Here is a 27,351-nt window from a genome sequence, read left to right as displayed (position 1 = left end):
GGCCAACGCGTTCTTTGCCCACGGCAACTGACAGCTGGAGCCAAGCGTCCTTTCTGGCGGGGAGGGGGAAGTGACCTGGTCAGGCTGGCCTCCCCCTTCGCTTGCACTGAGCATTGTGGGAAAACAAAACGGCTCAACCACCGGGCTCTGAGGCCCACCAATGCCTCCCACTGGTGCCAGCAGGTCAGCCTGCCAAGGGGCTCTTTGATATAGGAGGGTGGCACCAGAGGGCATCCCCTCCAACCTGGGGCAGGCCAGGTGCCAATCACCACAATGTCTGAGGTAAAGGCTGAAGGACGAGCCTTCTGAGGGGAATTCCTGGAAATGTTCTAAAGTCCGGGATTGCTCAGCACCGTCCCTGGGCCTACATCAGACCTCATGCCATCGGTTGCTGAAATGACCACAGAATCATAGAATCATAGAATCGCAGAGTTGGAAGGGGCCTACAAGGCCATCAAGTCCAACCCCCTGCTCAAGGCAGGAATCCACCCTAAAGCATCCCATGACCTGAGAGGATTATTGGGGAAGCCTCTCTCCTCCAGCTTCCCTGGGGCCACTTAAGGCTTGTGTGCACCAGTTGCTGGGGAACATGGGCGGGAGGGTGCTGTTGCGCCATGTCCTGCTTTGTTGGTCCCTGGTCGACAGCTGGTTAGCCCCTGTGTGAACAGAAGGCTGGACTAGATGGACCCTTGGCCTGATCCAGCAGGGCTCTCCTGATGTTCTTACGTTTCAGCGTGACTTGGAGAGTTCCGCGTTTGACGCCCCTTCCCGATGCCTCCCTCACCCTTCAGATCACAGATCGCAGCTAAGCAGCCAGGCGCCCGCTCCATTTTGTCGAGGAAGGAATAATTTGCTTGTATCGATTTTGAAATCAAGGATCGGGGAAGCCTGACATGTTCAGACCCTTTGGAACTGAACAGCTGAGTTAGTTTTACCTTTCCGTTCGCCGCAGAGCTGTTTCCCATAACAAGACCACTCGCAGCCTGTGCATGTTTACGTGGATGTACGCCTCGTCAGCGGGAATCACTCCCTAGTTATATGTGCATAAGAGGGCCGCCTTCATTGCTTAGTAAATGCACCGACTGTGAGTCACAGGGTTAGATCCGCCATTGGCAGACTTTACCCAGGAGAAGGGGGAATTCCAAGCAGTGGCAGAGCCGTTCAGCTGCACAGAAACCATTCTTTCATTCTTCTGCTCTGTTTATTTATGGGGCAGAGGAAATGTCCACCATCACCGTGAAGGGAGGGATCTTAGCACAGGTTCAATCCTGCTACATCCAGTTAAAAGGGTCAGGCAGCAAGAGATGGGGAAGACACCCCCCCCCACTACCTGAGAAGGCACCTGCCAATCACAGCAGACGGTCAACTTGGGCTAGCCTGGGGGTGGGGTCTGACCTAGGGGTGTCTTGGCGACGTTGCTTGGCCACTTCTTCCTTCAAAACCCCACGGCATCACAGCTACGGGGTGGGAACAGCAAATCACGGTAGGAGGGGAGTGTGGGCTTTCTGGGCAGCGCTGGTGGCCATTCAACTCAACCACCCCGCTCCCTGCCCGGCCTTGCTGTGTCCCCCCACAACCTATCCTGGGCCTCGAATACCCCTGGAATACCCCCAGCCTCAGTGCAAAGCGAGGCCACCACCAACAGACAGATCAAAGAAGGAGTAAAGGGAAAAGTCGCGGTCAATCAGTGGCTTTTTAAAAGCGTGGTCCTGGGGGAAAAGCCCAGGGTGGCTGCGAGTTTGCGGCTGCGTCGTAGGAGCAACGCAGCGCCACTGCGCAGCCACCATGGGATATACAGGGCATGCAGACAAGCTCCTGGCATGAAGCAGCTTCCTGTGTTCCAAAGGTCCTGGCAACTCTGGCTGAATGCAAGGTTTGCATTTGGTGGATGGGGTGTGGGCTTGCCTTAGGCACTCGCTGAAGAGAAAAGGACCCTCCACACGCAACTCCACCGGGAGGCAACTGCCCGTGTTTGCAAGCTGTTGGAACTCTCAAACTAGCAAAGCCTGACATATTCCTTCCACCGACTTAGAAGTCAAGCGTCGCCTTGTGACCATGCAAAAAAGAAATCACAGGGCCCTATTAACCCATTACGCAGAAGTGAACCTGAATTCCCCACATTCACGTTTTTTGGTGTGTGCATCACACATTCAGTTTCTTAGGGGCCGCAACCCTATGCATGGTTAGACAGAAAAAAAGTTCTACAGCTCCCAGCGTTCCCCAGACAGCATAGGATTAGACCCTTAAAGTTTTAAGCCGGGCCTCCCCGACCTGGTCCTCCCATAATCCTCCAGGAGCCTGGCTGGGGAATTTTGGGAGTTGCTGGCCAATGCATCAAAAGAGCACTACTTTGGGGCAGGCTCTGAAGCTGACCTCAAGAATACATTTTAAACATCTAAGCGCTCCCTCCTTCCCGTCTGAGGCACAGAAACTACACCCCTGGGGGCAGGCCAAGTACGGGAGAGGTTTCCACTTGGATTTTGCCAGCAGATCAGACCAGAACCCTCCGTCCCCCTTGGTCTTGGCTCGAGCGACCTTTCTGTTCCTTGCTCTGCAAAACCCACGATTTGGGTCCCTGAGCTGGTTTCCACTGGCACCCAGTGGAGCCCGTGCTATACCGGTCCCAAGCCCGCCTTCGCCTTTCCTCTGCTCTCGCGCCAGGGACCTCTCCTCTCCGGGGGGGGGGGGGGGGCGGGGAAATGACTTTCTTTGAAGGGCACAAGCCTCTTTTATGCATGAGCGCCGCCCGCACAGACCGGACGTGTGCACCAATGCAGAGCCGGGGCCAGGCTCCCACAGCAATATTAAAAAGCCGGCCAAAGATTTCCTGGAATTAGACACGCACCTCAGGTAGTATTTCAGTGGGTCCGGAGGTATAAATTTCACAGGCTGAGCTTTCTGCAGCCCGGAATGAAGCCGGGGAGTTCAAAGCGCCAGGTATTGTGTTTAAGATGATCACAGCGAAGAGGCCCGCCACTGCACAGAGTCTCACAAAAGGATGAAAAAAGACTTCGGATCAGCGGGGGGTGGCAGAAAGAGAAGCGCACTCTCGAAGAGCTACCTGGAGAATGGGACGGGGGCCCATTACTCAAAGGACGTCCTCCGTGTCGCGCTAGGTCCTCCGCTTCTTGAAGGATTAAGCAAACAGGACGTGCCTTTTGTTGCTCCGTACTCCCCTACAGTGCCGGAGAGGATGCTTAAAAAGCCTTGGGGGAATTTCAGCAAGGTGGGGCTCCAGAAACTAAGGAACGAAGTGGTCTTCCTCTGCATCTCCCAGGTTGGTTACACGACTTTGCGCAGCTGCAAAGCGTGTACGTTCACGGCCCCAAACTGGCCACCTTGCCTGGTTTTGAATTTCCTCGGGGCCAATATGCCAAATACTTTCTGCACTGACATGGTCCTGTATGAATAGTTCATGGTTGGGTGCGGTCGTCCAGAGTTTTGGAGTGCGTTGTCATCAGTACGCTGATGACACACAGCTCTGTTTCTCCTTCTCATCTTCATCAAGTGAAGCTGTGGATGTGCTGAACCAGTGCCTGGCTGCGACAATGGACTGGATGAGGGCTAATAAACTGAAACTCAATCCAGACAAGACTGAGATGCTGCTGGTGGGTGGTTCCTCTGATCGGATGGGGGGCGTTCAACCGGTTCTGGATGGGGTTGCACTCCCCCTGAAGGAGCAGGTTCGTAGCTTGGGGTTTCTCCTGGAACCATCTCTGTCCCTTGAGGTTCAGGTGGCCTCGGTGGCACAGAGTGCCTTCTACCAACTTCGGCTGGTGGCCCAGCTACGCCCCTATCTGGACAGGGATAACCTAGCTTCAGTTGTCCATGTTCTGGTAACCTCCAAATTAGATTACTGCAATGTGCTTTGAAGATGGTTCGGAAGCTTCAGCTTGTGCAAAATGCAGCGGCCAGATTGATAACTGGAACCAGAAGGTTTGAACATATAACACCGATTCTGGCCCGCTTGCATTGGCTGCCTATATGTTTCCGAGCCCAATTCAAGGTGCTGGTTTTTAACCTATAAAACCTTCCACGGCTTGGGACCACAATACCTGACGAAACGCCTCTCCTGACATGAACCTACCCATACACTGTGCTCAGCATCTAAGGTCCTCCTCCGAGTGCCTACTCCGAGGGAAGCTAAGAGGATGGCAACAAGGGAGAGGGCCTTCTCAGTGGTGGCCCCCCAATTATGGAATGATCTCCCCAACGAGGCTCGCCTGGCGCCAGCATTGTTATCTTTTTGGCACCAGGTCAAGACTTTTCTCTTCTCCCAGGCCATTAACAACATTCGCTGAATTTTTAATTGACCCCAGAATAGTTGTTTGAAATCGATATTGTTTTTTAATCGATACTGTTTTTACGCTTTTGATGGTTTTAAATTTTTGTATATCTGTTTTTAACGTTCATTGCTTTTAAACTTTTGTAAACCGCCCAGAGAGCTTCGGCTATGGGGTGGTATAGAAATGTAATAAAATAAATAAATAAATAAATGGTTGTGAGACCAAAAAGGAACCTGTGAAGGCCTAGGGGTCAAACTACATGATGCGCTAAATATATTTAACACAGAGTTTCAAACTGAGTGTGACAACGCTTCGATCCAGAACTGTCACTTGAGGCACAGGTGAACTCAGTGGCAAAGAGCACCTTTTATCAGCTTAGGCTGATATACCAACTGCGCCCTTATCTGGACAGAGATAGCCTAGCTGCAGTTATCCATGCTCTGATAACCTCTCGCTTGGATTACTGCAATGCGTTATACGTGGGGCTGCCTTTGAAAACGGTCCGGAAGCTTCAGCTGGTACAAAACAGGGCAGCACGGTTACTAACAGGGACTGGCTGGCGAGATCACATTACGCCAGTCCTTTTACAACTTCATTGGCTGCCAGTCCAGGTCCGGGCCCGATTCAAAGTGCTGGTATTGACATTTAAAGCCCTAAACGGTTTGGGGCCAGGTTATTTGAAGGAACGCCTCCTCCCATATGTACCTGCCCGGACCTTAAGATCATCTTCAGGGGCCCTTCTCCGTGAGCCCCTGCCAAAGGAAGTGAGGCAGGTGGCTACTAGGAGGAGGGCTTTCTCCGCTGTGGCACCCCGGTTGTGGAATGAGCTCCCCAGAGAGGTCCGCCTGGCGCCTACACTGTACTCCTTTCGTCGCCAGCTGAAGACCTTTTTATTCTCTCAGTATTTTAACACTTAATTTTAACTCAAATTTAAATTATACTGTTTTAACTCTGTATTTTAACCTTATATCAATTGTGCTGCGTGGTTTTATCCTGGTTGTGCTTTTTATATTGTATTTTGTATTTGTATTTTTAACTTGTTGGTTGTTTTATGATGGTTTTAATTTTTGTGAACCGCCCAGAGAGCTTCGGCTATTGAGCGGTATAAAAATGTAATAAATAAATAAATAAATAAATAAAATAAACGCCTAATCTGAACCCAGGTCATTCAGGCATCGACTCACATTGGACCTGCTATTTCACTTCTAAAAGGAGAATTTAACTCACGTTGGCCCTGCTATCAGGCGGTCCATAGAACTATCACGATAGTTCAATAAAATGGCCATTGCATATCCCGACCCTTTCAACAGCGGGAGGTTTCTCAAATCATTGGCCGACGGCTTGGTGTCTACCACATCAACCCCGAATGAGCCATGAGTTTTGTATTTCACAGGGGGGAGTTTTGTTTGGTCAAACAGTTATGCAACTTTGGTGAAAATCTAAACTGGTTTGCCATGATTTCTTTCAAGACACGGACACAAAGCATTGCTCTGAGTGATCTAGGCGGTACAAGGGTCCAGTGGGAGACCATCCAGAGCCAAATGGGGGAAGCCACTGACTGAAGAAAAGCTCAGGCAGCAATACCTCCTCGATAAAGAATCGTAGAACTGTGGAGTTGGAAAGGACCACAGGATCAGGGACCACAAGGCAGAAGGGACCACAAGGCTATCCTGCAGGCAAGCTATCCACAGCCCTTGTGGGCTAGGGCACGGATCAGTCCTTTCCATGGAAATTCCCTTACTTTTTCTATAGGCAACTGCCAGCAAAATGCTTTACGTCAATCATGTGGCTCTCTTGCAACGATTCCCGCAGAAGCAGCCTTGGAGAAGGCCAGAATGGGGATCACCCGGAATGGGTCACATACTCCGTTCCTTGAAAGGAAACCTGGCAACAGACTCTGCTTTTTTACTTGGTTTGTCACGTTAAGGCAATCATCTTTGGCTACGTTGCACGGATGAGCCTCTCTTCCCCTCACCAGCATCTGGAGAAGATGATCTCCAAACCTTGGAGACAAAGGCTTCCAAGGGTCTTTCAAATTCTCCTTGGTTCCCGTTCTCCTAGAATTAGCAATGGAATCGTGCAACGGAAGGTCTTTGGGATCCTGGCGAAATATCAGACCACATCACAGCCTCCCTATGCTAATTCTGCTTGATGAGTTAATTACGCCCTTCTTCTGTTCATGGGTGGGATTTCACCGCTGTGCAGCTGATGGGTCAGGAATGGAAGATTTTGATTGCACGCTGAGAATCCGCTGACAGCCGGCGACCTTGAAGCTGACTTGTTAGAGGCAACTAGGGATACGTGCACATAATGGACCAGACAGGCTTGGGCATATCTGCTGCAACTTGGCTGTTTCGTAACGATGCCACCATCACAGCAACCCAGAGCGCGGAATGGGGCGGAGGGGGCCGGCGAAGAGCTGGAGCAGATAATTAAGCATCTGGCCTTCATCATGAATCAATCACTCATTCAGAGCAAGTCAGGATGATTTAAAATCTAATAAGATCACATTAGGAGTCACCCTGCAAAAACCAGTGGAACAGAACCAATTTGGATCCCTTAATGAATCCGTGCACTCTACATGCACTAACAGGTACCTGTGCGGCAGGAGGAGGTCTGCCAAAACCCACACATGTCACTTCCTTTCAGCCGAGGGAGGCGCCAGCCTGCGGTTGCCACAATCAGCTCAATTTTAATGACTAAAATAATCCAAGAGCTAAATCCAAATGCAACAGAGTCATGAACATGCCCTCGGGGTTAAACTCGTCATTCTGATTAAGAGTGGTGAGTCCTGGCTTTTAACACCCATATTCCAACTGTTTGCCATCAGGGTATGAGATACAGAACAACATCGGGAAAAGGGAAATGTCTCCTGGCTTTCGTGGTGGGCCCTGCCTATAAAGGGTGTTCGTGGAGTTGGCCGAAGAGTTGGGAGAAGCTACAGGTCAGGGCTGCAAGCTTTTATGGAGAAGGGCTCTCAGATCCCTACCGCAGAAACCACATTCAAATCAAAGACAAATAGGGGGGAAATGAACATAAACTGCTACATTTAGGGGCTAATAGAACAGCAGGTTTCAGATCTAGGATAGAACCTCTGAACTATAGTCAGCAATCTTTACTTGCAAAGGCCTTTGTGTTTTTGCATCTGGCGAGACCAGTCTCCTCTCTGCTTCTCAGAAGTCTGGACAATCTCTTTTGTAAGAGAAGACATTTGAAATGGGCAAACCGAGATCAATGGGGCTGGCTGTATAGGAAGCATGGGGAGGTCAGCCTGATGTGTTCTGGACATGTGTAAGCGATCACCCCGTGTGAGAGGAGGGGAAACATCCGTTTTAAACTCACATCTGGAAGGCAGGAGCACAATGCTGTCGTTTTGATCCTGCCCCCCCCCCCGCCCCCCGCAGTGTCAAGGGGATTTAGTCCCCCCGTTTGGTTTTTCTTTGCCCGGTGGTCATCAGGCAAGACGCTTCGTTTGGCGAGGAGAATCCCCTTGGAACCATCTTCCCCACGTTCAAAGTTTGAGGAAAATCAAGCAGACAAATAGGTCTGTGATCTGAGGGGGCATCCTCACGTCGCAGGGCATTTGTGTGAAGCCATCGGCTGCCTAAATCAGAGAACTTTCCTCCCAATGGCGACTGAGCACACACCTTGCACCCAAGACCTCCAAGGCTCCATCCCTGGCGTCACCCTAACAGCAACGATGGGGTGGAAGGAAGCTCTGGCCTGACCTTGGAAAGCGTGTGCTCAGCAGAGCAGGTCACAACACGCTAGAGCAGCCTTCCTCAACCTGGGGCGCTCCAGATGTGTTGGACTACAACTCCCAGAATGCCCCAGCCAGCTCTGCTGGCTGGGGCATTCTGGGAGATGCAGTCCAAAACATCTGGAGCGCCCCAGGTTGAGGAAGGCTGCGCTAGATGGACTAGTAGGCTTCATCCACTCATTCCACGCTTCCAAAAGGAGGCAGCCCTAATGGCCATCTCTGTGGGACGTCCTGCTAAGCTGATCGTAAGCCCGGAGGCCTTAAAATGGGGGTGATCTACGGAAGGAAAGCCACACCTCAAAATGGAAGGGTCTCTCTGTAAAGGGTTATGTCTTTGGGGGAGGGGCCCAAGGACCGGTGCTTTCCCAGTACAGCCCAGCATTGGCTAGAACCACTTTCTGAGTATGACACAGGAATTGCCAAGGAACTAAATCAATGATACGAAGCCAAAAAAAAAAAAGGGGGGGGAGAGGAGAAACAATGAAAGATTTCTAGGGGAAAGAAAGAAAAATAGTGGTGGATAAGCAGCCTCTCAGGTGGGTAGATGTCCCTCTCCATTTTATTTATTTATTTATACAGTACACACACACACACACACACACACACACACACACACACACACACCAAGCAGTTGTCAGGTAATGTAAGAAGAAGAAACAAATGAGAGCCAATTATAACTGAGATGACCTGCCACACAAATAGAATTTCACCATTAAATACCATTTATCCTGTTTAATTAGTGCTTTCTGGACACAACGGTCTGGATTCAAATACCGTCCTTTTCCCTTGGAACTTCTAATTATTGCTACAACCTACGCTATTATGCCTCACTCTGGGCTTTCTCCATCTTGCATGCCATTTAAAGCCACGAAGATTTTTAATTATCTGTGCTGAACTGTCAAAGATACTTTTACGAACGTGTGACTCAATTCTTCTTCTTTTTTTTTAAAAAAAGGGAGAAATGAACATTTTTAACCATAATTCTGTTTTTTGTGTGAATGTGAGTGGAACGGCCTTTTGGAAACATCCATTTAAATGCAAATTTTGATATTCCAAAGGGTGTATGCATATGTGTTTGTCTTTTAACACAGAAAGGATTATTGGGCTCCATCGCCCACACAGTTGTCTCTTGCACAAATCAGGCAATTTTTGAACCTCTGAGTCTCGTTACATGTACCCCAAAGACAGGTATATTCTTGCTAATAGTTCAGTTATTGTACATTACAATTCAGGAATCTCAGATATTAAGAAAAAACTTGCAAGGACCTGCATCCTTACTGTGGCTTTCTGCTTTCGGGTTCTTTGCAGTATTAGAATGGGCTCCTTTATACTGCAGACATGTGGTTTGAATCAACGGGACATGCGCGTGGGTGGGTGGGTTTCTTGTTTTCATTGCTTAACTTGGGCTGCTCTGTTTCTTCCCAGCCCCCAGGAAAGCCAGGACTTACATCTGAGTAGTTGTAAGATTGTGCTGTAAGTCTGCAACCCTAGGAACACTTACTTGGGAGGAAGCCCCATTGAACACAATGGGATTTACTTCTGAATAGACACATGGGGATCAGATCTGCCTCCCTTTGATGTAGGGAGGCATTTTACCCCCTTCTCCCTCCATTTAAAGTCCTTCCTCCCCTCCTTGGCAACTTCATAGCACAATGCAAGTTTTACATGCTGATTTCGCATCGTTAAGGGTTTATTCCGGTTTATCTCCCATCTTTTTGGAAAACGGGATAATGGGGGGAAAGGACAGGAGACATCCTGGCTGTTGACAACATCATGTAATCGACCCACAAACTTCCGTTAGGGGCCAGTCATGCGCGTGCTATAAATCGCTCATTTAGAGAAGGCCAGAGTCTCGGAATATGTACAGAAGACATAAATACATTCTTGCCAGTTGTTCATCTCTTGCACACTTACCCAACATCCCCATCCCTAGCATAAAAGCATCCATGGTATATGGCAACCCACGAGCTCTTCCTCTCGTCCCTGGTGGAAACATCACTTCTTTAGGCTGTGCTTTCTTACACTCCACCTATTAAGCAGAAACACGTACAAATGAGATGCAAATGAATTCATGTAAAATGTCAAACGCTGAACTGATCTTGGTTAAGTTGCGGGGGAGGGGCGGAGTTATTTTTAGCATTGCTCTTCCGTAACATGTGAACTTTAAAAATAGGACAGCAGTGTAAAGTGATTTTCAAAGAGTAAATATGTGTAATGTGACTTCAAAAGGTGTACAGTACAAACCCAGCTAAGGCACAGAGAGTGAGCGTGGATAAGCCAAGCAGCTAAGGAGTTATCATCACAATTCACAAGGAAGGCTGCGTTGGAATTTAGGGCGTCTCTAAGCCCTGGTTTCTTTGCTGAAATAAACCTGCAGCTACTGCTCTCTTGTTGTGCAAGATCCAGGCATCTTTCTATCCGGTAGCAATTCTCCAACTACGATTATATTGATCATTTCTAATGCGACTGTCATATGGAAGGTGTCTGCAAAAATATAACAGCCACCTCCTATAACACCTGTGATATGCAGACCCAGAAAAAACACGGCGAAACAGCAGCAAGGTTACCTTATCTCCCTATACACAGACCCACCAGCAACGTCCTGCCGTCTCCCCAGTTGTTTTGAATGATTATCTGGATGTGCTCTTACACCGAAAACACTTTGGTTATTATGGAGAAGTCGAACGATAATTCCCAACACAACCCCATCGCAAGCAACTAACAGCCGCGGCCTCTCGGCAAAAATGAGCAAACCTTTTATTTTGCATGGGAAGAAAAATCCCATCCCTGCCGCGGAGGGGATGTTTGTGCAATGTACCAATAACGAGTTATTCACTCTACCTTTTAAAGCTTCGTACGATTTTCATCACATTACAAGCCTCTGGCTCTAATAACCTTGGAGGAGTGCACAAAACCAACCTGAACCTAGGGAAAATGGCAGGGTACTTGGTTGAATTGAGAACTCTTTCGAGTTGCACATACTGGCCGCGTCCAGACAATCGTGGGGGCGGAAGAATCCATCGCTGGTTTTCCCCCCGCCCTCCTGCTCCTAATATATGAACTGAAAGGTGCCGGGGTTTCCGTCCTTTTGCCATCCCCAGCCTTTGACACAGACGCTCCTTACCTGGCTTGGTGGGGTGGGAGAAAGGCCATTCATAGCAATGGTATTCCCCGTAGCAACCTTTGGCTGCGAGAGCTGGACCATAAGGAAAGCTGAGCGAAGGAAGAGAGATGCTTTTGAACTGTGGTGTTGGAGGAAAGTTCTGAGAGTGCCTTGGACTGCAAGAAGATCAAACCAGTCCATACTCCAGGGAATAAAGCTAGACTGCTCACTTGAGGGAATGGTATTAAAGGCAAAACGGAAGTACTTTGGCCACATAATGAGAAGTCAGGACACCCTGGAGAAGAGGCTGATGCTAGGGAAAGTGGAAGGCAAAAGGAAGAGGGGCCGACCAAGGGCAAGATGGAGGGATGATATTCTGGAGGGGACAGACTTGACCTTGGGGGAGCTAGGGGTGGCGACGGCCGACAGAAAGTTCTGGCGTGGGCTGGTCCATGAAGTCACGAAGAGTCGGAAGTGACTGAACGAATAAACAAAACAACAAGCTGCCCCGAGGCATTCTCCCTGCTAGCTAGCGGAAAGGTCTTTCTAAACGGGCTTCTCAAAAGGGGGCAGAGGTGCACCTACCACGAGGAACCTGCTTGTGTCTGTTCTCAGCTTGGTCGCAAGACTCAGGGCCACAACGGTGCACCTATTGAGCAGGGATGCACTGACCCGTGGCATAATGCAGCCAGCGGATTCTGGCCCGGCTTCCAGCCTGATCCACAGAAGGGATGGAGGGGCCAAGAGTTCAGCGCCGTCCTCATGAAAAGAATCAAGTCCTGACTCATCCAGACCAAGCTGGTTTTGCCGTTGCCCAAGAGGAATCTCAGGGCAATTCTCCAGAGCAATTCTCCATTCAGCCTAGCATTCTGTTTTGCTTACTAGCCAACCAGATGTCTCTGGAAGCCCGCAAGCAGGAAGGACGCCTGTCCGCTGTGGCTTGCCCCCACCATCTGGTATTCAGGTGTAGGTTGGACCACAGAGTTTCTACTTCTAAATACCACGTGAAAAACATCAGAACGGCCTAGATGGGCCAGAGCAAAATTCCACCTGGTAGTCTAGCATCCTGGCCTTTGGAACCATCAGGTGCATCAGGGCGTGGCGGGAACAGGGGATAACTAGCACAGCAGAGCGCTGAGGTTACCGGAGGTTGTCAAAGGCTTCTTTAAGGCACGCTTGCAACATGCCCGTCATCACGCAAGGCAGGATGCGTGCCTGTGGGTGTACAGACACACACACCAGCGTGGGTCAGCTACCCGCTCATCAGGGGAAGCAGGTGGGCTTTGCTCCCTCTGCAAAGCTATGCCTTGGAGAGCGCGTTCAGAGTTCTGACTGGAACTCGGAGCGGATTCACCACCCCACTGAGATTGGAGCCACCAGCCTCCGTTGCCCCTTCCCATCGGTTTCCCATCCCCTCCACAGTCCAAATAGATGCTCAGCGTTCTGTGACAGTCCTCCCTGGCCTGTTTTCCTTGGGTGGGGGAAGCGGGGGTGACACTTAGATCCCCCACCTCCCCCGGCCCCAAAGATATTCCCTCCTTGAGCTTCCTCCAATCCGTCGCTGTTTCTCAATAGCCCATTCTGGTTACAAGGACATCATAACTGAGCATCCGAATTCGCGACGGGAAGACAGACGCTCCTGCAAATGCATCCCAATTCACCAAAATCGCAGAAGATCTCCCAGATCTCTTACCCCACCACAGATCGGTTTCGCTTTGAGCGCTTGCGCGGCGCGGGAATCTGGCCACCGGAGCGACGAGGGAGGAAAAGTGGGCGTTCTTTGAAGGTGCAAAGCAGGTAATTATACGAGGCAGAACAGGGAACGTAGGATAATGATGCTAACCGGCTCTATTTCTAATAGCCCTATCAGTAACAGCGGATCCATTGTCTTATGGTATCCAGCCACCCGTTCCTAGGCAACTCGTCAGCGAAAATTTCAGGTTTGTGCAATTTTCATTTAGGTAACGTAAAGGTTAACTGACTGTAAATGGGAGTATTTTAAACAAAACCACCCACACTTTCCCCCTCCCCCCCCCCAACCAGCGCTACAAAACCTCACGGCATATCTTATTTATTCAGCTTGCAATATTTCACTGAGCAATAAAGCTTCCATTCTGCCAACAAACTTGTCAAAACACTGGTTTCTCAGAAAGCGCACTGCCAGAAAGCCAAGGCGCGTCAGAACGAAACAGCTCTGAGCGCCACCAATGGCCGTGTTTTGCCAAATAAATACACAGGCGAGAGGGCGCCTTCTGGGTTGGGAAGGCGGTGAACCAGGAGGGAAGGGAGGGGGAATATAAGAGCAGCTGTACTAGGATCCAGGGCCAATGGTCCATCTAGACCAGCATGCTGTTTCCAACAGTGGGCAGCCAGACGGGGGGAAGCCTAGAAGCAGAGCCTGAGAGCAACAGTAGCCCTAATGCTGGTTAGGTGGAATATGGCCTCAGCAGAAGGCAGTTGCATTTCACTATCAAGGACCGACAAGGAGCGTTGGCTTGTGCTGGAGTACCTGAGGGCAGGAAAGCCTAGCAGTGTCATTGTGGTGCACGGGGCAGAGCATCAGACCGTGGACTGAGTTCAAATCCAAACTCAGCTGGAAAGCCCCATCTCTCAGTCTAATTGACCTCACAGAGTCGCGGTGAGGATTTAAAGGGGGGGCGTTTAAGCTGCCCTGAGCATCTCGAAGGAAAGGCGGGATTGAATAATAATAATAATAATAATAATAATAATAATAATTCAAATAAATATAAAGAAAAAAAGGGACTCACAGTAGAGCAGGCTAGGTTTGCACCATCTAGGTCCTCCGGGTTTGAGCGGCCCTCAGCAAAGAGTCCTCCCTGAGCACCCCTCATGTAATGGGGGATGTTCATTATATAGCATGGCAAAGCGGCAGACCTTCTCCCCTTTGAAGCCACTGAAAGGCACAGCAGAGATTCCTCTGGGCAGAAACCGCCTGGCACCCACCATTTTGTCTCCCCCACAATGCCTCGGGCACTGTGTCCGGCTCGGGCATTTAGGGAGAAACAAAATGGCGGCAGCCACGAAAACATGGCAGCCCCCACGGTTTTCCCAGCAATGCCCAACGCCCAGAACGTTGTGAAAAACAGAACGGCACTCACTAGATGAATTTTGGCTGCCAGGGCCCAACACTTCCCGAGGACTGGAAGCCGAGAGCTGCCAGGCCTTAGCCTGGAGAAGAGAAGATTGAAGGAAGACATGACAGCACTCTTCAAATACTTGAAAGGTTGTTCCACAGAGGAGAGCCAGGATCTCTTCTCGATCATCCCAGAGTGCAGGACACGGAATAACGGGCTCAAGTTCCAGGAAGACAGATTCCAGCTGGACATCAGGAAAAACTTCCTGACTGGTAGAGCAATACGACAATGGGACCAGTTACCTAGGGAGGTTGTGGGCTCTCCCACACTAGAGGCCATCAAAAGGAAGCTGTACAACCATCTATCAGGGATGCTTTAAGGTGGATTCCTGCATTGAGCAGGGAGTTGGACTCGATGGCCTTATAGGCCCCTTCCAACTCTACTATTCTATGATTCTATGATCAATATATCAATATACTAGCTGATATACCTTGTGTTACCCTGGTCCCTGAATAACGTGAATATGTGACAGCTAACAATGATCTCCGTAGTCCACTCCACTCCCCAACTGAGAGCATTTTGAAATGAAAAGGAGCAACTGACAATTCAGCTGGAATTCAGAGCATTGTTGCGTAGGCCTGATTGTGACCTCAGAGATTCATACATGTCTTTACTTTAAAGGGATGTACCACTTTTTCCTCTGCAGTTTACCAACATGAAGTAAAAATTACAGCAATAGATGATTTCTGATTTTGGCTGGCTGGTGGACAGCAGGAAAAACTTCCTGACTGTTAGAGCAGTATGACAATGGGACCAGTGACCTGGGGAGGTGGTGGGCTCTCCCACCCTAGGGGCCTTCAAGAGGCAGCTGGACAACCACCTGCCAGGGATGCTTTAGGGTGGATTCCTGCATTGAGCAGGGGGTTGGACTCGATGGCTTTATAGGCCCCTTCCAACTCTACGATTCTATGATTCTATGGTGGGCCTGAAACAATTGCCCAAAGAGGCGGCGTGGAGAGGCCAAGCCCGGTCAGTCCCAGGCAGTTGGTGTCCTCTCTGGCACCTGAAGCTAAACTTTTCCAAAGCCCTCTTTCTTTTCACTGAATTAAAGAGGCATGTTTAGAGTAGCCGGCCAAATTTGTTTTCTTCAAAGAAAATGATGCCCGAACAAGCAGCTGTCTTCTTTTGCATGCCCACCCACCACTGCTTGTATGTCGTGGGGTTCGCCACTTACACCTCACAGGCATTCCTCTTTCAACGGATAAAACCAACCTAGCCTGCCTGGATGTGCAATTAAAGGAGAAATGAAGTCTGGATTAGCACGGTTAAAACAATGAGCTCCACAATTAGCTCCTGCAACCGCAGAAACGGGCTACTGCTGGTATCCGACAGACAAGCTTCATTTATGACGTTCGTGGCACGAGCGGACGACACGACGGGAACGCCAGTGAGCCAAGGAAGAAGTTTTAGGTCGCTTTTCAAACATAAAGCGAAGATGCTGTAAAAAGCTCTGGGTGATGTGGTTCCCCCAAGATAGGCACAATGGAAAAAGCACCCCTCCCTTAGCAAAGGCCGCAAGCTTTCATTTGGGGGAGGGCAGATTTAGCCCCCACCCAAGAAACAGGACTGGAACCTTGGGGCCGAAACGCCTTTGGCTTGTCAAGCCGGCGCACAGCGCAGGGCAGAGCCGTGCGCGCCGTCTCTCTCTGCAATTCTAGCAAACCTCTCGGCGCGCTGCAAGTCTGAGCCTGGGTGGATCACATTTAAGAACGGGACGTGATTAAACACCCTCCTTCCCCATACACAGATTTCAAAGCACTTTAATAACGCACGGGTGCACGTCATTAGCAGTTCTTTTAAACTCGTGGAAGGCTGGGACAGGAAACGGCTTGCCCAGGTGGCAGAGCCGAAAATCCAACTTCCACAATTCATTTTTTCCTCTCTTTCCAAATGACACCCGTCTATGCATTTTAGCTTGTCATTGGGTTCTAGGAGCCATTTATTTATTTAGCTATTTATTTATGAGCCACTCCTATTAGCCCGCCCACACTTTAAGATCAGAAAGAGAGGCCCTTCGCATTGGCCCACCTGTTGGCCTTCTCTGCGGTGGCCCCAAACCACTGGAACTAACTTCCATTGGAGGTCTGCCATGCATCTTCCTTGCAGGCTTTCAAGAAGGCCTTAAAAACATTCTGTTTTACCATGGCCTTCACATGAACGGAACAGCCTTCGTCAACTTAACAGCCTTTTAGCATTTAAGAAAGCTATAAATCTCTTCCGGCAGGCTTATCCAGTCAAATTTTAGGACGCTTTTAAGTATGGAAGTTTTAACAATGTATATTGTGTTTTGATTAATATGTTATGTATTTTATATTTCTTGTTGTTCCCTGCCTCGATCGGGATGGAGAGGCAGGTTAGAAATAAATTTACGATTGATTATTATTATTGTTATTGCTGTTATTGTTATGATTGGTTTAATGTTTTTAATATTTTATTGCTTTTATTATTTTAGGTATTTCATTGTAAGCCGCCTTGTGGGTCTTTGCCCTGAAAGGCGGCCAAGAAATGCTTTAAATAAATAAATAAAGAGCATTTTTACCTAACGCTTTCACTAAAACGGCTCCCAGAGGGGCTTGCAAAGTTCAGTATTAAGACAGTCCCAGCCCAAAAGACAAAGACGCTCTCAGAAAAAGGGGTCAGGGAGGTGCAGATAGGGCTGCGCGGGGATTTCGTTTCTGTTTGGAAATCATGTCCCGTTTGCAATCCCAAAACGTGAGCACTAGCAGGAGTTTGTGATGGCGCTAGAAAAACGGTTGTCTTTTTAAAGCGCAGTTTGGAACGCGCGTTTTCACGCTTTTTATCAATGGGTGGGGGGAAGTGCACACTTTTGGAAAGACATTGCACAGAAAAGGCTCACCCTTCCCTGTTCAAGCTGAAAGTCAAGCTGAAAACGAAAAAGGGAGGGAGACAAAATGAGCTTCAAAGGGTTTGGGGGGAGCGTTTGGGGGAGCTCGAAAACCGCTGGCTCCCCCATCCCTAGATGTAGACTGCAGGCATTTCTTTACACCCGGAGAGGCGCTTCCCTCTCCGTTGGGTTTCTTGAGACAGGCCGTGCAGAAAGAAGTGAGTCCCTTTCTTTCTTCTTTTTCTTCTTCTTCTTCTCGCCTTTTCATGCAGGGCCGGCGCCAGACTATATTGCGCCCTAGGCAGGCGCATTCTGAAGCCTCCACCCCCCCCCCGCTCACTCGCTCCCTCCCCCCTCGCTCGCCCACGCTCGCTCAACCCGCCGCCCTGCCCTGCCCTACCCCTCGCTTGCTCACTGCCCACTCGCCCGCTCCCCGCCCCCCCTGACTCGCCCACTGCTCCCCCCTCGCTTGCCCGCTCCCCGCCCGCTCACTCCCGCTCCCGGCTTTGAAGCCAGGACACTGGGGTTGGGGGGGGCGGGGCGGAGGCTTCGAAGCGGCGCTCCCGGAAGTGGCTTCCTGGCGCGCCGTACTGAAGCCTCTGCCTCCAACCCCAGCATCCTGGCTTCGAAGGAGCCAGGACGCTGGGGTTGGGCAGCAGCCGGGGCAGCGGCTTTGGAACAGCGCGCCCGGAAGCCGCTCTAGGAGAGCAGCTTCCGGGTGCGCTGTTCGGCGCCCTCGTTTGCTTGGCGCTCTAGGCCGCCGCCTGAGTTGCCTCTATGGCAGCGCCGGGCCTGTTTTCACGCAAGAGAAGGATCAGGAGGTGAAGGCCTGGGTCCACTCTGATCCCGTCTTTTGGTCATGCTAGAGTGTGACCAGAGGATGTTAGGGCCCAAGTATGCATACAACAGCCTTTGGGCAAAGAGTTTTACTGTGTCTAATTCAGCTGTGCTCGCTGGCTGCTTCCTATCTCGACCGCATAGATCTGAAAACTGACAGGTAAGGATTTTCAACAAAACTGACTCTCGATTATGAACAGAAGATAGCCCTGGAAATTCATCCCACAGCTGAATTCATCCTACCAAAGCATCAATCCTTTGAAAAAGCAGAAGCTACATTGCATTGGACACAACTGCCCAGCCTGGTATAAAATGGGCAGTTTGTTTGCATCAAGACAGGTCTCCCTTTGCCTTTCCCACTTGTTCCACCCATCAGAGCTTGAAGTCTCCTTTGCATGAAGAATAGTCTTCTGCTTTAAAACGTCCTTTGTTAGGCAGACCTAAGCCTATGGCCAAAACGGAATTGTAGCTAAAATGTTATGTTTCTGTTTAAGTCTGGGGACAAAAATACTCTCAGGTAAAAAAAAAAAAACTCTTCTGCATTGAATTGAAAGAAGAGGGGGGGAATCTTTTGTGGACACAGTTACAAAAAGAACTCTGCATTTATTTTTAGACTGATATCCCGCCAGTCTTCAGGGTGGACTGATTCATCGAATAGTTGGCAAGCATGGTCAGGGACTGCCAGGGCTAGAATTGGGAACCCAGGACTCGGTGCCTGGCTGCTCTCTGTGGCTGTGCGGCCCAAGGCATTTTGCCATCTGAGGCATAGAACAAGCTGACTGGACCAACAGATGAATCTGTCCTCAACACTGGTGCTGGGACAACATCTCACTGCTCCTCAAGGCAGCAGGCGGTGCAAAGCAGGCCACACCGCAAACAGGTCTTTCCTCCAACACCTTACTGCCATCCTCCAGAGTCTGCTGCTTGGGGCAACTGCTTCACCCTGTCTCATGGCAGGGCCGGCCGTCTTGATAAAAAATTCTTGATAAAAAATTCTGATGAACCGGAGTGTCTCTGCCCACTCCGTCTGGGCAGTGGCTCTCCTCACCAGAAGGGCTATAAAGGCTCTTCCCATTCAGGCCGTGGCCTTTCTTGCCTCTTGCCTTAACTTCCCAGCTCCAACCCCTGACTTGCCCTCCCCACCTTTGAATGGTTTTTAAAACTGCAAGCAGAGATTCTCAAGAACCCAAAGTTTAGCACTCCTGGAAGTTAGCCCAGTTTTATCTCGGTGGCCACATTTCCTCCCTTGGAGCAGCTCCGGGTAAGTTGCGATTGCTGGCTGCAAAATGGCGCCGCCTTGGAGCAAAGTTGTATCAGCCAAGGCTTACTCGTATTTCTTTATTTACAGTCAACAGACCAATATAAAACAAGAAGATACACCATTATATAAAACAGTACAAAGTAGGGATAAAAAATAGGGAGTGTTACAAAACCACTAAAGATACTAGATTGTTATTTGTTGGTTTCTGAAAAGGGAACAGAATTGGGTTATTGGGGCCTAGCATAGCGAAAAAGGGAGGGATATATAGATAATAAAATTGCTAATCTGTGGGTTTAAGCGCAATCAACATCCATAAGAGATCTGGTGCGGATGGCCAAATTCAGGAATTTGGCCACCTGCTCAGTGGTAGATTTACTGGAGTCCTGAAGTAGACTAATCAGGAGTGACTCAGGGGATCGTCCAGGGAGACGTTGCATAATAGAACATAATAGGTCTTTCCTTGCCTGTTGGTAAAAATTGCAATGGAAGAGCACATGCAGAATGGATTCCACCTCGATGTTATTACATGGGCAGTAGCTGTTTTTGGATGGAATTTTCTTATATCTGCCCTCCAGCAACTTGGAGGGGAGGACGTTAAATCTTGCTAGGGTGAATGCCTTCCTGACCGAGGCTTACTTACTCCAAAGTAAATCCCACCAGGTTTAATGGGGCTCCAGGTCGTGAGCCTGGGATTAGAGCCTTTAACTGCCATCTTGCTCTCACCTACACACACGATCGGCACACTGACTTGAGCTCAACAGAATACAGGTATCCGGCTGCAAGACTGCAGTCAAGCATTCTGCTCCGTGTCTGGTGCTACATTGCTTACTTCGGGGCCGGTGTCAAAGGCTGGCATGGCCGGGCGACTGCTGAGAGCCCACGCCTTATCAGGGGCCCCTCAGCCCGCTTCTCCTCTTCAGCATTGCAATCTGCTGGTCCACCCACCTCTCGCTCTGGACCAGAGGGAGCAAGCAAGCAAGCAAGCAAGCCAAAGTGGTGGGGAGAAGCCGTGGTCGCTGCCAAGGCCTGGATGCTCAACACCTTTCGGACTGGCAAGCAAGCAGAATGAGGAAGAGCAGCAGCTGGGGACAGCGGCCGCAGGAAAGCAGGTTGACTGAGTGAAGGGGGGATTGAGCAGGTCTTGTCCAAAGGCCCCTCGAAATCCGGAGCTGGCTTTCTTCATACGCATTGTCCGTGAGCATCTCATGCAACTGACTTTATTTAGGGCACAATAATATCCGGATGCCCGTCAGGCTCTAAGCTCAGATGCTGTGGAGCATCCTATGCAGAGCGGGAGGAGTGCGGAGGCGGAGGTATCAGGGAGGGGGAGAGAAGGAGGTTGGGGAGGCTGGAGGGTTCCTCATCCCCTCCCCTTGCCTGGGAACGTGCCCTATGCCTTCCCTCCGAAGTCATTTGGACGACCTCGGAGGTGCAGCCGGCGCGGGTCTCTCTGCGCCAGCTGCAAGGGGGCTGGGACAGGGGGCTGAGGTCAGAGCACTGTCCTTGACCTTGGATCCAGAAGTCCAAACTGTCCTCTGGCTCCCAGGATGTTGTCCCCAATATGTCAACCAGTTCAAAAGAAATAGCAGATGGGAGGGGTTTTATATATAATGTGAAGATGAAGGAAAATAAGATATTTCAGGCAAGTGAACTATGTTGCTCCCAATGAGACACTTCCAAACAGCTGGGTTCCACATTGCCCATCATCCCCTGCCTGCTCACTGTATGGGGGAAAAACCCCTCCATACAGGCCTTGATTTTGTTGACAGCTAGGCAGGATAAGGGAGGCTGAATGCCTTTCCTGGCTGATACTTACAGGCAAGCAGCATCCTCAAGAACAAGGAGGGAGGTCAAAACTTACGGGACACTTTTTGGAAGGATGTACATCTCTTCCTCCGTAAGAGGTGTGGAGGAGACAGGGCCTTGTCAGCAGTAGCCCCAAGATTGTGGAACTCGCTCCATCAGATAGTCTTGTCTTGCCCAGGGAGGCTCATCAGGTGAAGACAGTTTTATTTCAGAGGGGTTTCGGGATGCCCTGAACTTAGTTCAGGTGTTTTGTCCGCTTGTTTTTACTGTTTTTAATCTGCTTGTGTTTTTCTTGCTGCTGCTGATACATATGGACGTTGCGGAGTTTTTAAATAAATGCTTTAAATAGAATAATACATACAGATTCCTGTGGGCCAACAGTGAGAGAGAGAGAGCAGGGCTATTGCCTTCACGTCCTGCCTGTGGTCTTACTGGAAGCATTTGGCTGGCTACTGCGGGAAACAGAACGTTAGACTAGATGGGCTTTTGATCCATCCAGGCTCCTCGGTATTTCACGTCGCCTCCCGGCAGCTGGTATCTTCAGTAGAAAAACGTTTAAAAGCCTTACGTTTTGAAGAGCATCTTGACAACTGAGCACGTGACACTGTTGGGAAGGGTGCAGTCCTGAGCGATACAGCAAGGCCTGGCCTGAGAAGAAAAACACTCAGACGGGAACACTCCAAGGATCTGCAAACGTCCACGAATGCTAATCTTCTACCTTTCCCCCCTGCTCGGAACGATTTCACAGGGAAGCATCAGCCTCCCCCCTTCGCTACACACACAGCGACTGAGTGCCGTTTCTATTTCTGAAACGCCTTCATCTCACAGGAAGGCTATTTTAGGGCGGCTGTTGTGTTTTCTTTCGCGCCCGGCGAGAATCCTTCTTGCTCCCACGCAAATCACGGGTTTCACGTATTAAATGCCGCGCTGGCATTTGCTTTGCCACTTTCCCGATGCTTGTTTAATACGCCATTTGACATTCCGGCTTTATAAATGGTGACAAAGGTGGCACGGAGCCTCTAAAATTAGCTCCGTCGGCAAGAGGGGACGCTAGAAATAGGTCCGCCAACACAGTGGCTCGCAACAGCATCCCTCGCACTTTGGGGAACAATAAACATCTGAGCGGCGTCGAGAGAGAGATTTCGGAATGATGAGCTTCTGCTCAGAAGTCTAAAAAGGGGAAATGTCCCTCTGAGGATGGATTTCTAGCTGTTGCTGCTGTTACTAAGCCCCCTCCAGTGTGTGATAGAGAGAAACGGCTGGGGGCTGCCTCTCCGGCCGTTTTCCCTGCCCACGCGCTGGGCTCAGGCCTCTTGGATAGGCTGGGGAGTACATCCGCACGCACCCCCCAGGGAAGGGATGAGTCACTCCCATGCATGCCTGGACCACACATCCTGACCTCTCGTAGGCAGAAACTGAGATGAGTCTTCCACAGGTGGGAGGGAAAGGAGGAGATTCTTGAACAGAGGAGGCCGGCTGACAGAGGGCCCCTGTGGAGAGGCTGCGTGCACACAGCACGGGCCCGCCTTGGGCTTGCCGGCTCCCCCCATGCGTGGGAACGCTGACGGTCAGCCAGATCTTACATGCGTAGATGCCAGCGTGAGTCACCTCCAGTCAGGGAGGGGCCGTGGCTCAGGGGTAGAGCATCTGTTTTGCACGCAGAAGGTCGCAGGTTCGATCCCTGGCCGCTCCAGGTAGAGCAGGAAAAACACCTGCCTGGAACCCTGGGGAGCCGTTGCTGCCAGTCAGTGTCGATAATACTGGGCTACATGGAGCCAGGGATATGGCAGCTTCCTATGTTGATCTCAGCCGCTGATGCCTTTCCATCGCAAATGGATCACCTGAGCCGGGTCTACTTGCGCAAGTAAAGGTGCCAGATGACATGACGGGCGTAGTTACGCTCATTGGTGGGCCCACCCAAACCCAACGTTTGCTCCCAACTCCCCACATACACATTCTACCCCAGGAGTGAATATTTTTTCCACCCGGGGCCCTGATTCCATTCTGGAGATGCTCTCGGGGGTGGGTGGGTGTGCATTCCAGGGGTGGGCGGGGCTGAAGGGGAAATGGGGCGTGGCCAAAGGCAAAGAGGGCGGGGCAAACGAGAAACAATACGACCGGATTGCAGCTTAAAGGTCTTCCTGCCCGTAACGGAGCCTGGGGAGAACAGAGGGGGAAAAACCCGCATGAAAGCAAATAATTGGTCACCGGGCGCGAGAGTGGTCCTGTTCAGAAGACACCTTAAACCATGGCTTTGACCATGGTGGTTAAGCCAGAAATCCAGGCTGTGTTCAGAAGCCACCTTAAACCATGGCTTTAACCGTGGTGAATAAAGCAAAGGGCCTTATTCACTGTGCTTAAAGTCATGGTTTAAGGTGTTCTCTGGACAGGGCCGCTGTGAACTCCACTGCTGCTATGGACAAACCAGCCCATAGTAACGGATGGGTGCTGTGCTAATCATGAACACCCTCAAGTGACGTTCTCTTGCACGTCTCTCCGGAGCCCTGTCTTTCTTGGCAGAACGAAGACTGAATCTTGCACATGAGAATTGCACACAAGAAGGCGTTCGGCGAATAATTTTCGAGTGAAAGTGGTGCAAAGAAGCCACATCAGAGGAAAGGCAAGTGTTCAGACTTCTTGTCTGGCATGCTAGATTCCACCATTTTTCACACGAGGCCATTTCTTCCCCACGTAAAACTAAGGAGACGCAGCAGTGGGGGAAAGGACCATACGTGTAAACAGACAGTTGCCAGGGCGAAAGCACCTGCCGAAAGAGGGTGTCCTGAGCTGCCCTCCTGTTTCTATGAGCTCCCTAGAGAGGTTCACCTGGCACTGACGTTATACTCTTTTCGACGTTGTTATTTTCCCAGTATTTTAACATTTTTACCGTCTTAGTCTTTTTTTAATGTTCCTGCTTTAAAGCTGTATTTCAAATCTGTGTTTTAAATCTCTGTATTGCTGCTTGGTTTTATTCTGGTTGTACTTTTATAGAGTACTTTTACATTGTGGTTTAAATGTTATCCTTTAAATTGTGCTTTATGGTGTTGATTTTTCTTCGGCTATTGGGCGGTATAGAAACGCAATAAATAAATAAATCTTGCCCAGGCAGATTGTGTGTGTATGTACGTGTGTGTGTGTGTGTGTGTGGCAATGATGTCAGAAAGTAGAGATACAAAGGCAGCCTGGTTATCAGAGTGTGACCACAACTCTGTTCTTGTCCATCACGTCTTCTGCCTTGGTGAGGAATCTCCAAAGGAACAAGATCAGCCAGGCAAGATGGCTCTGCCACTTTCAGCATGCTTTTCTTCTGTTCTTATCCTTTCAGCTTGGCGATATTGTTCTGAAATGCTTCCTCCTCTAGTGCATTGGGCAAATCCTACTGAGAGGGACACAGCATATTCGCTCATGGTGAAACTTTTGCTTAGAACAGGTTCAACTTTTTGGTGGATGTTTTGTCCATCAATAACCAATGTGAAGAAGGAGAAGGAGGAGGGGGAGGAGGAGAGGAGGAGGAGGAGGAGAGGAGGAGGAGGAGGAGGAGGAGAGGAGGAGGAGGAGGAGGAGGAGGAGGAGGAGAAGGAGGAGGAGGAGGAGGAGGAGGAGAAGGAGAAGGAGGAGGAGGAGGAGGAGGGGAGGAGGAGGAAGAGGAGGAGGAGGAGGGGAGGAAGAGGAGGAGGAGGAAGAGGAGGAGGGGAGGAAGAGGAGGAGGAGGAAGAGGAGGAGGAGGAGGGGAGGAGGAGGAGAAGGAGAGGAGGAGGGGAGGAGGAGGAGGAGGAGGAGGAGAAGGAGGAGGAGAGGAGGAGGAGGAGGAGGAGGAGGAGGAGGAGGAGGGGAGGAGGAGGAAGAGGAGGAGGAGGAGGGGAGGAAGAGGAGGAAGAGGAGGAGGAGGAGGGGAGGAAGAGGAGGAGGAGGAAGAGGAGGAGGAGGAGGGGAGGAGGAGGAGAAGGAGAGGAGGAGGGGAGGAGGAGGAGGAGAAGGAGGAGGAGGAGGAGGAGAAGGAGAGGAGGAGGAGGAGAAGGAGGAGAAAAGCAGGCAGGGCTTGAGGTGGATGATTGGTCCATACAAGAGGAGAGAGAGAGCCCTTAGACAAGAACCACAGGAGTAAACTTCTTGGTCTAATTTTGCTTGTGAATCTTCAAGGTAAGGAAATGCCTTCCCTTCCTCCTAGCGATGTGGGAGAAAACCACAACGGAACTAAATGCATTTGAATTTTTATGAATCCAAGCTGAGGATTTCCCAATGGACCAGCTTTCCCCCTGTCGGGCAGATTCTGCTGACTCGCAGACCGTTTTCTAACCTTGGGAATTTCGCACAGATTTTGTTGTAAAAATAATAACACAAGAATAAAAACGAAACGGCCAAAAATGTGCAGGCTAATTCCCCCAAATGTGCATTTGGGGGAATTTGCACATCTAGGTGGAAACTGCACGTTTTTGCAAGTGTAAAACTGCGCAAATTTGCATGTACACGAATCTGGAAACAAACAAAAAATCGGATTCTGTAGGTGAGTGGAGGGCAGAACGAAAGGCCCGTCAATCTGCAAAACACAGACGGGGAGTATTTTATGCAATTCGTACATCCTTACTTCCTCCTAGGAAAGCCACCCCCCACAGAGCAAGGAAATGCACCCTATTGGTGTCTACTTATCTGCACATGCTAACTCATGTCAGTGAATCGAATCTCTCTACCTGTTGACGGAAGTGGAAGCTGAGCTGGAGGAGACGGGGGAGGGAAAATGGCTGCAGGGCGGAACAAAATGACCCAGCCGCAGATGGCAACCCTTCTTTCTGCCCCGAGACGCCAATTGCGCACTCACGTGGATGCACATTTGTTTGAATGTCTACAGCAGCTGTGACATTCACCCCAAAGGGACAGCGCGGTCGAAGTGTCTTGCGCTACAGGTAGCTTCTCGTGCCGCTTTCTGCTAGGCAGCCCAGAAGCCAACGGCGCTCAATATCATCGCATCCCCTCGCCTGCCCAACCCAGCAACCCAAGTTGAGCGCTCTCTCCAAGGACTGGCATCTGTATCAATGGCGCAAAGAAACCGATCAAGATCCAGGAGCCGAACTGCATCACCTACAACTGCTGGGGCTTTTTATGAGTCAAACACATTTCAGCTACGATGGTGTGATTGGCTTGGTCCTGGGACTACACTTGAAGCCTGGCCACATGCCATTCTCCAGGTAGGTAGAGCTTGACGGTAGATGCAGGATGCAGTCAAAGAATCATAGAATCATAGAATAGCAGAGTTGGAAGGGGCCTACAAGGCCATCGAGTCCAACCCCCTGCTCAATGCAGGAATCCACCCTAAAGCATCCCCGACAGATGGTTGTCCAGCTGCCTCTTGAAGGCCTCTACTGTGGGAGAGCCCACAACCACCCTAGGGAACTGGTTCCATTGTCGTACTGCTCTAACAGTCAGGAATTTTTTCCTGATATCCAGCTGGAATCTGGCTTCCTGTCACTTGAGCCCGTTATTCCGTGTTCTGCACTCTGGGACGATCAAGAAGAGATCCTGGCCCTCTTCTGTGGGACAACCCTTTAAGTATTTGAAGAGTGCTCTCATGTCTCCCCTCAATCTTCTCTTCTCCAGGCTAAACAGGCCCAGTTCTTTCAGTCTCTCTTCATAGAGCTTTGTTTCCAGACCCCTGATCACCCTGGTTGCCCTCCTCTGAACACGCTCCAGCTTGTCTGCGTCCTTCTTGAATTGTGGAGCCCAGAACTGGACGCAATACTCTAGATGAGGCATAACCAGAGCCGAATAGAGAGGAACCAGTACCTCACGCAATTTGGAAGCTATACTTCTCTTAATGCAGCCCAAAATAGCATTTGCCTTTCTTGCAGCCACATCGCACTGTTGGCTCCTATTCAGCTTGCAATCTACAACAACTCCAAGATCCTTCTCGTTTGTAGTATTGCTGAGCCAAGTATCCCTTATCGCTCCAGCTTGTCTGCATCCTTCTTGAATTGTGGAGCCCAGAACTGGACACAATACTCTAGATGAGGCCTAACCAGGGCCGAATAGAGAGGAACCAGGACCTCACGTGATTTGGAAGCTATACTTCTCTTAATGCAGCCCAAAATAGCATTGGCCTTTCTTGCAGCCAGTCAAAGACGACAGGCCCAACCGGCTGAGCTCCTTGCAATGAACACAGTCGTCTGGGCCTTCCAGAGCAACCTTCGGCACACAAGGAAAATGGAATGGAGAAGGAAGAGGAAGAACAACTTAAGAGCAACCTCAGGCTGGAGACGGACCACGGTCTTTGAGAGAGCTGAAAGAGGGTTGAGACGCAGCTGCT

General features: G+C 50.2%; 1 protein-coding gene across 15 annotated transcripts in view; it reads right to left on the bottom strand.

Annotated features, from left to right (window-relative positions):
• MSI2 (musashi RNA binding protein 2) overlaps positions 1-27,351 on the bottom strand; it is a 529,178-nt gene that overhangs the window by 102,610 nt on the left and 399,217 nt on the right. For all 15 annotated transcript variants that reach the window (XM_063146636.1, XM_063146638.1, XM_063146640.1 and 12 more), the window contains exon 9: positions 9,961-10,075. In XM_063146636.1, coding sequence (XP_063002706.1) covers positions 9,961-10,075 — 115 coding nt within the window. The remainder of the gene's footprint in view (positions 1-9,960; positions 10,076-27,351) is intronic.

The sequence above is a fragment of the Elgaria multicarinata genome, chromosome 22 (genome assembly GCF_023053635.1).
Source record: "Elgaria multicarinata webbii isolate HBS135686 ecotype San Diego chromosome 22, rElgMul1.1.pri, whole genome shotgun sequence".
Lineage (NCBI taxonomy): Eukaryota > Metazoa > Chordata > Lepidosauria > Squamata > Anguidae > Elgaria > Elgaria multicarinata.
This window is presented reverse-complemented; position numbering and strand designations above follow the sequence as displayed.